This window comes from Nymphaea colorata, chromosome 9, assembly GCF_008831285.2.
Source record: "Nymphaea colorata isolate Beijing-Zhang1983 chromosome 9, ASM883128v2, whole genome shotgun sequence".
Classification (NCBI taxonomy): domain Eukaryota; kingdom Viridiplantae; phylum Streptophyta; class Magnoliopsida; order Nymphaeales; family Nymphaeaceae; genus Nymphaea; species Nymphaea colorata.
In genome coordinates, this window is record NC_045146.1 from 15848016 (window position 1) to 15863299 (window position 15284).

At 37.1% G+C, this 15284-nt stretch overlaps 1 protein-coding gene across 6 annotated transcripts in view; it reads right to left on the minus strand.

Moving 5' to 3' along the window:
* Window positions 1-13213, minus strand: part of LOC116261335 (MADS-box transcription factor 23-like) — a 17726-nt gene extending 4513 nt beyond the window's left edge. For 2 of the 6 annotated variants that reach the window (XM_031640055.2, XM_031640050.2), the window contains exons 1-2: window positions 12972-13211; window positions 12591-12802 (exon numbers count right to left, since the gene is read on the minus strand). In XM_031640055.2, the coding sequence (XP_031495915.2) occupies window positions 12591-12772 (182 nt within the window). In that variant the 5' untranslated portion in view covers window positions 12773-12802; window positions 12972-13211. Of the gene's footprint in view, window positions 1-12590; window positions 12886-12944 lie in introns of all 6 variants that reach the window. The other 4 variants (XM_050079772.1, XM_031640053.2, XM_031640051.2 and 1 more) reach the window with 4 other exon arrangements.
* Between the last annotated feature and the right edge of the window lie 2071 nt (window positions 13214-15284).

Consider the following 15284-nt stretch of genomic DNA (forward strand, 5'->3'; position numbering starts at 1 on the left):
GACTTATGGTGTTCTTAGGTTCTTGCCGTGCCGCACTGACTGAAGGAGTCAGCCCGTGACATATGGTGTAGCCTTGTTTATTTGTCTTTCTGCAGCAGTTTATGGACGGATGTTTGTTATGCTATACAAAGAGGCAAAATGGAAGTCACAAATGAATTTTGTGAACATAGGAGTTGCTGCCTATCTGTCAAGACGCAAAACTACTTGAGCAATAGTTGGCTGTGTGACAAAAGCAAGATTGATGCCTCCGTGGGTATCTTGAATAAAGAATCTATTCTAGCTGTTAGAGAATTGGCAGGATCTCACCCTGGAAGTTCCTGCAGTGGAATTAGTGAAGAGACAATATTTTGTTGAACCTTTGAGGTAGTTACTACCTTAACAAATAAGTTAAAGGATTAAGCTTATTATCAAGTGCCATATTGAATGATTGATGATCCTTTATAGTCAGTAGAATGGTGCCACTAAGGCATTACCAAATGAAGTAGCAGAGGTGATGAAAAATTGAGATCAGGAAACACCACTTTATTGAGTTCAGAGCTGGAAATAGGATATGGATGGCAGCACTTGAAGTTTTTTCACCATGACCTTGTCTGAATCTATGATAATCTGTTTGTAGTGTCGGAAAGTAGATTGTCTCTTGGATCATTTGGTTACAGGGCGATCTAGATAAAAGGAGTGGCTTGGGGTTGGGGGAGGGGGTGGGTAGAAGCGTGGATCTACATGTTGAATGGCAAAACATACTGCTTGAGCTATTGAAACAAGTATGAGGATAGAAAAGAAGCACCTAGAAGCATAGAGTAGGAAAGGGAAAAATGGAACGGAGAAAAAAAGGAAGAAAGGTTGAGAGGATCATGTTGTTCGTAATGCTTTTCTATGTCATCTATTTATGCATTTTTTTTGTTTGTGAAACATGGATAGTTTTGCACTTGCTAAGTCATGCTTCACAAAAAAGCATAAATAGATTTACTCTAAGAGAAGTACTATAAGGGTAAGAACTGAACCGTAGGGGAACAAAGAAAACGATTAAGGGCATCAGTTGTAATGTTTTCTTCTTTTATATCTATGTATTTTCTTCATGTGAAACAGCCAAAAGGTGAAAGGCTTGCTACTAGTTTGTTTGTTTCATTGTGAAGGAGGAGAGGATTAGTGCTGCAAAAATAGGTGAAAATTTTGCCAGGAAAGTGGGGTTGCAGAGAAAGTTGAGTACTTTATAGTGGACGTCAAAGGAACTGGGGCTTTTGATGTTTGTTTCACCCACTGATTTCCTGGAAAACAGTATATTTTCATGGCGAAGTTGGTGAAACAAATTGGGCCTAAGGTGTTGGAGCAAGTGTAAGGATCACAAAGTATTAGAAGAACAGCATAATGAAGGGCAAAAAGGGTGGAAGAACTGTTGAATAGAGTAGCAGCACTTTTTTTCTGAATGGAAAACCATGCAAGAACTCTAGACTATAGATCATGGTAATTATTGTAACATGTCAACTATCAGGTTTGACACGAGAATGGTCTTGTATGCATAGGATTGATGATATATTTGGATGATCATACAAAGGTTTGCCTTGTATCACCTATTGCCTTTGTTTTTAGTCCTTTTCGAAGCATGCTATGAAGCATGCTGGAATCCGTTGCATGAAGTGCGTAGGTCTGTTTTCAGCTGTCAATTATAGTTAGTAGCAGAGTTATGTTCAACTCTCTGACCTAGGGTCGTGAAGACACATGTTCAATAAGGGAGGTGGAGAGTAACCTGTCAAGCATGTGATTTTGCACAAAAATGGTCATATATCTTAAAATTGAGACAATTGGATGACATACTATCCTTTGATAATGAGTGTCTTTGTTTCTACCCTTTTTCGGAGTGCATACTATAATTTTGACTATACAGTAGGTAAAGATTAGACACTGGTGCTTGGATATTTTTTGAACTTGGTTGTTATAATTCCAACACTTTATACGTTTGAATAGCCCTGATTATGTGTGTGTTTTTGCAAAACAATCCTATGATCAACATTGGTAATGCATTTGCAGGTCTGTTCAATCTTTTAGTACTAGCTAGTGTGTGTTGTTCATTCTTCTACCAATCAAGTGAAAAGACAATGAAAAAAGCTAGATTACCAAAATAGTGGAACATGTATGAGGACGTGATGAAGTCGCAGCAGAAGGACAAAATAGACGGTCATAAAAGTAACAATTTTCATCTTTTCTTAGTAGTAAGGATGCAAACATGTTGACACTTTGCTGGGTGCTGCTGGGACCCAGTTATAAGTTATAGGATGGCTTGAACTAGAGTCAAGCTTGGGTTAACCGTTTAGGAATTGGCTTGGCTAACCTTTATGAAGCTTGACCTCAGCTTGGGCTAAATCTCAAGCCAAACTAAGTACTAAAGAAAGTTTCTTTATTTAAGACGTATAATCAAGAAAACACTACAATAGAAAGCAGGAGGTCCATTCTTTGCTCCAAGTCCACACGAGCTTATACAAAGTTAGCTCAAGTTACTTGACTCGTGCAGCCTTACTGAGAAACCATAGCTGTGTTTTCTCTACGGAGCATGGATAGCTTATAAGATGAACTTGATTCTGTAGTTGCTGCTCGCATGCCTTGCAAGTTGTATAATTCAGATCAACATGGCATGATGATTTTTTTATTGCATTTCTTATTCCCATGCAACTTAGGGTTGGTATGGAAGTAGGACTGTTTTTGTTTTGATAACATAGGTGTTCCTCCAGCAGGAGGCCCGTTGACATGCCTACATGCATATGATGTTACATGTCCCTGTCTGATGCATTAAGAGAGAAGGGAGACTTGCACTCCTAGGACCACATGAAAAGCATTTGAATAGCTTTTCCTGTTGAATGTGTTCCACTGGAGCACAGTTGTCAACCGTGGGGCCTTGGCTGTATATATTTTTTTCTCTCAAGCAAGATAATAACACTTACGTATAGCTGTGAGTTGTCAACAAAACCCCTTGTCGTCATTGATGACAGCAATGTTATAGTTTGTAACACAACTCGGATGAGTCGGTTCTAAAGTTAGATATGTGATGCAACATAAAAAGGTGACAAATTTTCAATATGAACAAATAATGAAATATAGGACGCATAAAAAAGCAACAGGTGGCACATATAAAACATCAATTTAATGAAATAATAATTAGAGTGTCCTATGAACTTGAATCTAAAATCCCTCATACACAAGACTAAAATTTCAAGTACATAGGTCTAAAATTCAAATCTCTAACAAGTCTCTTACATAGTTCTAAAATTCAAATCCGTACAAGACTCTACGTGTCCATGTCAATGGTTTGATGGCCTTGGTAGGTTCTACTTGCATTTTCTTGCATTGCTAAGTTCTCTTGCTTTGCCAAGGTCTTCTTGATATGGTGGTTATAACTCGTGCTGTTGATGTTATTACTGTTGTCGGTGAAACATTCTGATCTTTAGAGACCAAGATTCAGATTTTTCAGTATTATCATCTTGACCTTCAGAGACAGGTACAGTCTTTAGTAAAAGTAAAAGTGGAATTCAATTGCCAACTGCAACCTTTGTCTTTCTTTTGTTGAGTTTTTTTCGAACCATTTGTGAAAATCAAGTGTCCTTTTCATATAAGCACATGGCAGCAAGAACAGAAACGATTAAGAACATGTAAATGTCTTTAATATTAGGGATTAGGGATATTCATGAAACACTATATTAAACATTATGATACAGTGGTTTATAATCTGTATATTTTACACCTCTAGAACTAAAGGTGCATAAAATGAAATCTATATAACCAGGAATTTGTCTGACGGCTGTATGCATTCTACAAGTTGTCACCATCCTGATATATTTTAGAATGATTCTGTTTCATTTCCTTTAGCGTGGACCTTTGCTTTCTTTATTTGCTAGGGATTTTGGATTGTTTCTATGCAGAGGGTTGTAATGTTGCTTCAAACGAGTGCTTAGGCTGAACCAATTTAGAGGAGTCATAACCTGATCCTAGACAAGCGTGCCGTGGCAATAGATCATGTGTAAATATTTCCTTGAAATGGGCTAAAATTAATTTCACAAGGGTATTCAGAAGAAGTTATTGTTGCTTATTAATTTATCTTATCAAAAATAAATTTTAATGGTTGAGCAATAATGAGCATTGTTGATGTGAACTACATTCCCTGTTTTCCGTTTGAATTTTTTTGACCCCCGGATACCCATGCTTGAAAAAACATAAACTAGAGTGATCTTCCCGTAGTGGCTATAATGGGAACTTAACTTTGGACAAGTATGCATTTTTCATGCTCACAAAAAAAAAAAAAAAAACTAAAATACCACTAATAATGCATATGATATCCTGTCTAACTTAAAATGATGAAATGATCATTTCGGTACAAATTTCAATGTTGATTAGCGTGTACATAATATCACGATGTTTGACTAACCTAAAGTAGTAAATATTTTATCAACAGACAAAAGTAGGTGGATATTTTTCCATCAATGGTAAGGGGTTATATATATAAAACTTAGATAGGTCAATTCCCATCTCCTTTTATGAAGTACAAAAAAAAAACAAATTTATAACCACGAATGGAGCTTAATTAAGACAACTCAACTGGATTTCTGGAATGCGTTGTCCAAGTATTATAGACGGAATCAAACGGACACCAAGCGGAACGGTACCTGAAACTGTTTTAACTGCTAATGTATCTAGGAACAAGGTTACCTCTTTTTTTTGTAGACACGTGTACCCTCTGTTATGGTAACCAAAGGGCTCTCAAAGGGGGTAGGCCGAGAGCTCCGTAAGGGCCCCTAAAAGGTTATGTCACGGGCTACATAAACGTTTGCGCCCATGTTTAATTGGTGTGGTCTACTGGTTGAACTTAAAAGAGTTGGAAAAAAAAACTGTTTTAAGTGGAAGGAGAGAGGGTAGAAAGTTATCAGATCTAGGTTGCATTACTATTAAATACAATTAAAAAAAATTAGTCTGAATCAAGAAATTCTATGGTAAACCATATCTAAACCATTTTAACATCAGAATTTTTGTCATAGATTTTTCACGTTATTCTAATAAAAATATATAGAATAGAATATGGGAAAAGTAAGTGCTACGACAAATTATAGTAGTCTTCACAAGGTGAGATGCAAAATTGGCATTGATATAACCGAAATGATAAAAAAACGTTCTCATAGAAACTGCCAACGTTAGAACTAAGGTTGGTCTTTGCATGTGTAATTTTCGCTGCAAATGGTTAAATCTTCTTTACCGCGTTTGTTCAATGCTGGAACACGTCCAGCTGTTAGAGAAGGATCCATCTCAAACTAAACCCATGAAACAAGCAGCCGGCAAATTAAAAAAGGAATTTGGCACAAGGTTGTGCAACAAATGTATCATAAGATATGAGTGTTTTCATGAAAATGAATGTAAGTTCGAGTCTTAATAAATTATAAAATCATTAAAGAAAATGTATAATCCAAAAATGTTCATCTACATCTTAATTGAGTACTAGGTAAACAAACGGTTAAAACTAATCAATACTGTAAGCATTTTATATGGTTGGCGTCAACTTCCGCTCTACCAATCCTTTTGATTAGGATGAACTTGACATCATCTCTCCTGCCGAGGGTGGTTCTTTCTGTTTTTCGAAATAAAGTTGAGATTACATGGTATCTCCAGGTTGCTTTGGTCTGCTATTGCAATCCAGAGGCCCTCTTGCAAAGATAATCTTCTTTTATTCAGTTGTCCTACGTAGAGGATCTCCTTTTACACCTCCATATGAAATACCAAAATTATGCAGCGTTGTTAGGTATAATGACCCCTTCTGCTAGAACTCGTTCGTTGGCTGTGCTAGTTCATAAGCATAAATAAATGTAATCATGATGGAGTCTTAGCTTGTTTGCGGAGCATGGATGGTAGCAGTTCACAAGCCTGTTTAGTGTTTTTTGTTCCTATAGGCATGAGATGGATTTGGTATTCATTAATTACGCCATTTGTTAATTAATGTTTAAAAATAGACAAAACATGTAATTTCAAACAATGCATAATAAGTTAATAACTATATTTTTCACCCCATTGCAAAGTTCAGAGCGCAAAAAGTGGTGTCGTGAAGGTGCGATACACTATAAAGAGAATGTTGTGAAACCTGTGTTTGCCAACGAAAATTATATCTTATTTTTTTGCCCATTGCAACCTTACGTGCCTACTGTATTTAGACTATGTTCCGAGCATGGTTGCAGTGGCGATAGAAAGCACAGCAGCGGAGATTTTATCATTGAAGTATCAAGTTGACAAAGGCCAAACAGCCTGAAATATTCATGAACAAGAAACTTTTCTCATGCATATAAAAACGTCAAGCGCAAGCACGCTATCATCATTTGGTACGTCCTGCATTTTTAATCAGCCAGCTTTTTTGAAGGACCTAGCTATGGAAATGGCCGAACTCATGTCCCATGATATTGGACGTGACTCAATATTGGGTTCATGGCATCCTCCAGTTCACCCCAATATTAGAAGGAGCATCAACAATAAAATAATTGGGCAATTGTGTGCTAACCAAGGCTTTGTTCTCTCTATCTCTTATACATACACACACACACACACACACACACACACACATATATATATATATATATATATATAAACCATGTACATCTGTAAGATAGATGATTGAGAGAAAATCAATGATAAGAATGAGATAGGATATTTTAGTCGTTTAGCATTCGTTAACAACCTCTTTTTTTCTTGTTTTTCTGTGATCCATTGACCAGGATGATTCCTCATAAGTTCAGCAATATATATATATACATATATATGCTGGTTACAGATTCAAATAAGGCTATTGCCTAAGAAGCAAAATATCATAAACTATATTCTTGGTACATAACAGATTTAAGTAAACAGTTTATTTTTTTCGACAACTTTCAAATTAAATTGGCTTCAAAAATCTGGTTTACAGTTTTCATAAAACTAAGTTATCAGAAAATTGAGTTTTTGAGGATGTCATCCAAACACAATCGCTTCTCATAACTCTTGTGGCTTACTGTTATGGCAATTAAAATGTAGACTTCCTTCCATACTTGGGTTGTTATAATCTATACCCTTCTACTCCTTCCTTTCATACTTGGGGTGGCATAATCTATAGCCTTCTTAGCACATGATCTTTTTTGCGCATATAAGACCTAAGTTTTTGAGATAGTAATTGTAATAACACGGTTCAAAACTAACCCTAGTGCTAGTATAGCAGATCTCAGGAGGCTGCTGTACCGGATACTAAAGAACACTATGAGCTAGGACCATTAACAGTACGACAGATGGGTACATAATCTCCTACAGATTTCTAAAAGAGAATCTGTGATATAAAACTATTCTCATATTTCTCCTCACATACTTGGGGTGTCACACAATCTCACTTGGTATTGATTTTTGCAATAATTGTGTAGTATGTTTCATTGGTAAATCAAGTTACGACAGCATTCATTTAGTCAAGCATTCTTGTCTTACTCTGTGCAAATTATTCAATGTAAGAAAGTAGGAATGCTGCAAATTTAAAGTATACAAGTATATAATTGCGATAACCAATTTTTGCAGCTTCAAATGATGCCCATTCTAGCAAGTGCATGGAACCCCATTCCAAAGTAAAGTACATCAAGTAATTGTTGTCGATGACATTGGGTCTCTTGGAATCTGGTACATAAATTGTTGAATTCAGCACTAATATGTAAATTTACCAGAGTTTCCCTTGTGAACAGGTTTTGTGGGATAAAAACACTACCCTATTCAGTTTACTAACAAAAAATAATAAAGATAATCCTCATCATTTTTAATTTACCCCAATTTGGTGAAGGGCACACGTTGTTGGTAATCTATGACCAAGTTACTTCAGTCAGCTCGCGAGCTGTCAAAAACATAATTTAGCATTTAGTGAACGAATTAGCGAGCTATTTGTATGTGTGTGCACTGCGAACACACCCATAAACCAATAAAAACTTTCTACGCACATGAAGGTTTTCAAGATCATCATGTTCAACCAAAAAAAGCACGAAATTTGAGACGTTGACAACAAAAACCATAATTTAAGCTGCAACTGCAAACCTTTCGTAGTAAAGCACACAGTATTATAATTGATATACATGTTCTATCAAGACTGTCCATTGAAGTAGATTAATGGTTGAGAGAAAAACAAATAGAAAAATTATGGAAATATCCATGATCTTTTTCTCCTTATTTTTCTCTTTAACTGTCCATCATACCATGTTGGATCTGATAACTCTAGTTAGATGCTTGGGCAACTCTGACCCCATGTTTGAGGAAAAACAATATATAGTTGGCAATAGTAGAGTGGAAGTGGGGCTTGAGAACAAAAGCTGGATTAAATGAGTTTAAGTGACCCTAAAGGATTCGTGAGATGACACAGATTTAGTTTAGTAAAGGAGATGTCAAGAGGAGATTGCAATTACCACTTCGCAATGCCTGCATAGAAGACTCTTAACCCAAATAGTTTAGGTGATATGGTAATTACTCGCTGATGCAGTTTATGTAAAAGTATGGAACTAGTTCGCTCATGTTATTGTTGCGTATATGGTTAAGAGGCAAGTGTAAGGACATATACGGAGCTTGTTGAGATTCAATTTCAAGGGAGGTATTCCAAGGGTCATGCCCGAAAGGTTTCTAAACCTAGTTAGCCAGCTTGCCTACTCCGGCTAAGTCGCATGGGTACTTCAGTAAGGTCCTCTAGTGACATGACAAAACAGGTACTTGGACACATGTGGATACTTTTGAGTCTAAGTTTGTCCAAACTACTTGCTTTTACTTGATTTAACTTATTTCTTGCTCGGTTTGCATTTTGTTTTCGCAAGTTATTCATTAACATGCATTATTTTCATTCACATTATATTTTTATTTAAATGTTGCTCTCTTTTAAAGTTTTTTTTGAGGTGTTTTATATATACACACACATATATATGCCTTGTTATACCCCGTACTCATATTTTTTAAAGTTGTCATACTTGTACCCATGTCTCCATACCTGTACATGAACCTATACTCATACCCATACCCATACCCATGTGGTTAGTTATATAGGAAGAAACATGTGAAGTGGAAGTGACGAAGAAATTTTTTTGAAAGTACTGTACTAGCATAGCTGATCAGGAGAGAGCAGAGGGCAATGGCGTTTGGGATAACAGTGCAAATCTGGAAGATGAATGACAATTGGGGAAAGAGAAGTTTAGAGAAGGGAAGCGTGCGTTGTTGCTGGCCCCAAAGATGAAATAAAATGCCACTCTTGTGCACAGGCCCAAGAAGGTTCGAATATTGGTTGGCTTCTAGGCTGTATTAGCTAGCTGGACAAGCGAAGCTCGAACTTTATGGGCGTCTATGCCTAGGGTGAAGCATGTAAAGGCCCTGAGTTTGTGCTACTAGCCATATGGTTTTACAATCTTGGTAGGCGGTTCTCTTGATCCAACTGCATTTTTCCAATGTAATAAATAAATAAAAAAAATCTTCTATCGCATTCTTGAAGAGTTGAGCTTGTTCCTTTGTACAACCGACAGGATGCAGCTTCTGGTCAATAATGAAAAAGTACCGATGTGCATATCTAAAGGGTAAAGAAATATGCCATTGTTTGATTAATTAATTATGATCTTTGTTAATTCGCTTCCTATGGTCTAGCTGGAGGCCTAGTGGTGTAAATATGTTCGATTCTTGACATATAGCAGATCAATTATGCACAATCAAAGTATGCAGAACTTCAAAACTACGTCCAAAACTTTGTATATACACGTTTGTCCATTCCTGTCCCAAAATTGGCACCTTCCACCCACTAAATGCCCCTCTATATATAGGTAAATTGGATAAATGCAATTGATACTTTCATTTCTCTTTATTGTTAAATGAAAAAATTACAATAGGCACCTAATGTTTGAGTACATAAGAAATCACTGCTCAATTTTTGAAAGTTAACAAATAGGCACCCAGTCTTCGAAAGGAATTATTACAGACGCTCCTACTAAAAGAAACTATAATATGATAAACTACCCGCATATCCTTTGAATGAAGAAGGATATTTTTATTCTTGTGAAGGGGTATTTTTATTATTGTATATCAAAAAATCAATGCTTTCTTTTAAGCAACTCTTTGAAAATTTCTTTCAAAAGTTTAAATGCCTATTGGTTAACTTTTAAAAGTTGGGCAATAACTTGTTACATATTTGCCCGAGTGTTAATTAGGTGCGTTCTTTTCGGTTACACTTTAAGGTAGTTCATCTTTCTGCTACTCTGCCTAATGCTAACAAATTGCTGAAGCAACCACTTGATTAGCAAAATAAACATTTTTTTTACCAAAAGTATCTTTCTGTTGTATTATTGACCCGTTTTTTTTCTTCTAAAGAAAAGGAACGCCTGAAGTAAAAGAATCACAGTTTTGATTGACGAAAAGCGCAGGAAAAGCCTGAGTACAAGCAGGGTCGGGTCTTCCTTTTTCTTGCTCATGTCATAAAAATGATTCTTAAGCAATCTTTCGCACGATTGAAGTGGGGAACCTTGACTTTAGACGGCAATAATACTAAGGTCCAAGTTAAAAATATTGGTAACTAGATAATTAAGGGACACGTGTCATTGATTGAAAAATAAACTATAAACAAGTTACAAGAATTGCAGTTCTTTTCCCCTTCTTCTTGGTAGTACGAGTCATCCTTAGTTGTTACCCTGGAGGCTTTTACGTGCGTACTTTTGTCTAATATTTCTTTGCTAAACTATAGTGTCTCCTAGCTTTTAATATAGAACAAACAATGGTAAGTTACCAAAGCAATGTGCTCTTCATTTCACGGATTGCGTGCATATAAATCCAAACAAGCTATTAGTATTTTTTTTTTTTTTAGGGGGGGTGTGGTGGAGTGTTGTGGCGGGATGAGTTTTGATGAGGGAGAGCTGATGGGATCAAAATGAGTGAGCAAAGTTCGTCGCATGGTTTCATACATTTCATCTTTTTGAAGGTTGATTGGCAATCAGAATATTTTGTAAATATTGCATGAATCTATCCTAAAGTTTGGGGCAGTTTTATGAAACAATAGAACTAGATGTCCATGCATCTACTTTAGGTCACTTCATATAACACTCAGGAAGTTCTATTTGCTAAAAGACCTCTTAAGGGACAACCAAATTAGGACAAGATAAGAGTTAACATATGTCGCATGTTCTATATCTCGAAGTTGCATTTTTCCGAATGGATTGCAGCAAAAGGACTAGCAATTAAGTAACTATATATTGGCCGGCACGTCGGTTTATCATTAAAAGTCTAGATAATAAGAAAATATTGTGGAAAGGAAAATTCTATTTGATTTCTTTTGTGAGTTTTGACAAATCTTAGCAATCATTGGTAGCCACTATGATGGATGATGATGTGACATCTTGTCACGCGGAAAATGGTTAAGGCTAATTGGTTAGATCGTGAAGATGATAGTCAGGAAAATCGTTGCAAGTGGGTCGAATCTGATGTGAGAGATTTGTCATTTTTTAACAGTCATTTCAACCTGATTTCCAATTTATCCAGCTATTTCAAATGTTTTGATACTTATATTCCATTCAGCCAAGTGCTTCTCTTATTCTTCCAATGTGCTTTCTCCTCTAGCTTCCGAAGTTACTAGCTAGCAAACTTTTGTAGCATGTTTTTAACTCCTTGTGTTAGCTTCTCCTTCCTCGCTTTACTTCTACTTCCGCTCCCATATTTTTTCTCTCCATTTTCCAATCATCTTAAAACTTACTAGAAGTCACTCAATAGCGTTCAGAAAAGCTAACGCCCATTTTCGGTACTATTACATTTAACGGCTTTTTTTTTACTCAATTGAAATTCTTTGATCAGTGTGAGAAGAAGTGTTTAATTATAAACTGTATCATTTTATTCAGCAGCTCCGCAACTAGCTGATTTTACTATTCAGACAGAGAAATATTGCAGACAGACTGTAATTTACTTGTTAGAAAGAGATCACTAGGAACTCAGATCCTTATCTCTCAGTAAATCAGGCCATTCCCTTCGTCCATGAGCCTAAAGGTGCACCTAAGGTTTTTCTATAACTGAAAGCTAAGTTTTCCTAATGCACCTAAGGTTTTTCTATCACTGAAAGCTAAGTTTTCCTCCAATCAATAAAGAGCCAAAGAACTCAGACACTCTCTCAGCAGGTGAGAAGCGAAAGATAGGAAGAGAAGAATTAAAAAAAAAAAATGGGAAGCCCAATTTCTCTAATAGTTCTTGCGTCGCCTCCTCTCCAGGCCAAAACTATAATATGTTCCAGTAAGACATTCATCAATCATAAATTGCAAACTGAAACATGTCTATATGAGAGAGAGAGAGAGAGAGAGTGGAATGATAATCTCTCGTAAGTCATCAGGGAATAAACTCGGAAAACAAGAAAAAATGCATTTCGAAATCATCATACATGCCGATCAAACTTCAAGCATTGAACAAATCAAAAACTGAGTGCAAAAGCACGATCAAAGAATCACAATCACATAATTTCACAAATTCCAAGCAAGCTATTTAGACGATCAGTAACAGCATCAAGCATAAGAATGAAAGCAAGGGACACGAAGGAAGATGGGAGAAAAGCGATCACGAAATCACTCACTCACCTCGAGCTAGCAAAATCGTAGAGCTTTCCGGTGCTGGAGAAGATGATCAAGCCTACATCGGCATCACAAAGAATTGCTAGCTCCTTTGCTTTCTTTAGAAGTCCACTCCTCCGCTTCGAGAACGTCACCTGTCGACTCGTCGAATTGTCGATCCTCCTGATCACGATCTTCCCCCTTCCCATGTCAGAAGCCCTAAAACTTCAAATCCTCTCCTGCTGGGAAAAAACAGAAAGCAATCACCACCTCACGCAGGACGTGTTACGTGATCCGCTGGAAGTGACAACCAGAGATCAAACTGAAAACAGTCAACAACAATGAAAAGAATATCAGAGGAACAAGCATTCCAGTTTCTGCCTTCAGTCTCGGATTCTGATATCACACCTTGATCGTCCTTTCCTTGAGTCCACTCTTCTCGATCTTCTTCCTCCTATTTACTCTCTTTCCCTCTCTCTCTCTCTCTCTCTCTCTTTTTCAGGTCTGCGAATCCTCGTTCTGGACTTCTGAGCGACTCATCTTTTATGGAAACGGGCGACGAGTGGTTTTCAACACTGAAAACCACTCAAGGAAACCGGAAACCACTCCCGGTCTCTCCGACTTCGGAGGCGCAAGAAAACCGCTCCCCAGCACCTGGCAAATAGCTTTCCAACACTTTTCGCGCCTCGAAATGGGATCCGGTGCTCGAGTCGAGTACAACTGCTTTTGTCCCCTTTTGACAAGACCCCGTAGGACGGCTTTTGTATTGAAAACCGAACCGTTGTCGATGAGAAAGGTACTGAAATACTCGCACCGAGCATGGATCGGAAATCAAAAGCCCGATCATGGCCGTCCATTCCACGTGAGCCGCCTTAGCCCTCCATCATCTCCGATGGACGGACAGTAATCTCTCCGAAAATGTGCGTCCGGATTACTGGGAAGGCATAACCTTTGCCACGTGGCCGCAGCTGACTGGAGGTTGCTCAGAGTTTGATGCCAATGGGTGGTTCTGGCTATTATAGAAAATGGGTTTCACTTCCGTTTTCCAAATTCGGTAAAAGGGCAAAGAAAAGGAGAGGTAAAAAAATCTCGGACTTGCCGTTCGTGAGTACTTTGAAGCTTCGGCCTGTGTGTCCGCGAGCTCGCTTTTCCTCACAAGGAATCTCAAGTAGGTCAAGGGTTCCCGGTTTCCCTGAAATATGTTCAGTTAAAAACTTAGAATAGAGGGAAAAAAAAACAAGCTCATGTGGGAAGAAAAAGAGAGAAGAATAAGAAAGGGAAGTGGGTGGTGGAGCCGAAACCCAGTGTTTGTCCATGTCCCGTTCTGGAAATATTCAGACAATCGCGGAACGATTGGAATCGTTTGTGATGAACTTGAAAAGTATAGGAAGAAAACTTTTCATATTCTCATTTCTTCTTTTCCCTTTCACAAACTGGGCCTGTTGGCATCACTTAGCAGCCCACATACTTGATTTGGTAGGAACTATGTACGATTCAACTTTACAGCATATATTCCTGATGTGTACAAGGTTTGGTCATCTCGGGTTGAAGGATCGAAAGTATATTTATCCAAAGTCATCTAGCTCATTTATGAGAGCCAAAATTGTATTTTTAGCTATCTAGATACACCTATATCACTTATGGCAGTCGTATGATTCATTGTAATGAATGGTTGAAAGAAGAAAAACAAGAAGAAAAATGTGTAAAGCAATACTGATAATGAAAATATTCATCACCTTTTTTGTTCTCTGTTTTCTCTCAACCGCCCATCACAAATACACACACACATAGAGTAACGATTCTTAGGTTTTGAAATAATTAAAATGTTTACAAGGTCAACAAAATATCACAAAAAACTTGTTATTAGTCTGACCATTCATCTAAAGTCAGACATAATTTTAGTTTAAGACTTGTCAAATGGTTTGTATATTAAACATAGGATTGGTAAAGGTTTCTCTAACCTAGTTAGGTTCCCAATCTGCAAAAGCAAAAAGGGATTATTGTTGAGGCAGGTGGTTTGAGATTCATGCTTCATTAAGTTAAGATATAGTTGCTTCAGCTATGATACAAAGCTCGAGTTGAGGCTGAACAACTCGGTCCGGGTTTTGCCTCGCCACAAAACTCGGGTTCGACTTAACTAGATAAAGTTGAAAAGCAAAAATATTGGGAAGATTTTCAGTGGATTAGTTGTTTTAAAGAGTATCAACCCCAATGCCCTCCCTTTGTTTATATGGCTTAATCAAAAATTTGTGTTCCCCACTGCACCAACCTCTTTTAGGTGTGGTAATACTTTATGTGAATGACCATGCCATTAGTTCTATTTAATTAAAAATGCCTGCCCAGATAACCCTACCCTAATTAGTACTCTTAAGTACAACAAATAATATGAGAAAGATGTTCAACTGGCTTTGCTTTTAGCTAATTTAAGGACGAAATTAACCATGTATATATAAGCAAAGTGCAAATGTATTACTTGACGAGCACTAAAAATTTTTGCCGGTCATTTGCCATTGACATTTTGGATAATACATATTGTAGGTTGCAAATTGATTAGAAAAAGTACAGACTATAGATTTTTTTAGGGGACTATGGAACCTTTCTATGGGCATTCGGAGATAGACAAACCGTTCTTGTCTCATAAAAGTAGCTTAAAAATTGAGGTAGATTCATAAAACATTCATATAAAATATGAATCTACCCTAATTCCTGGTTCGGTTCATA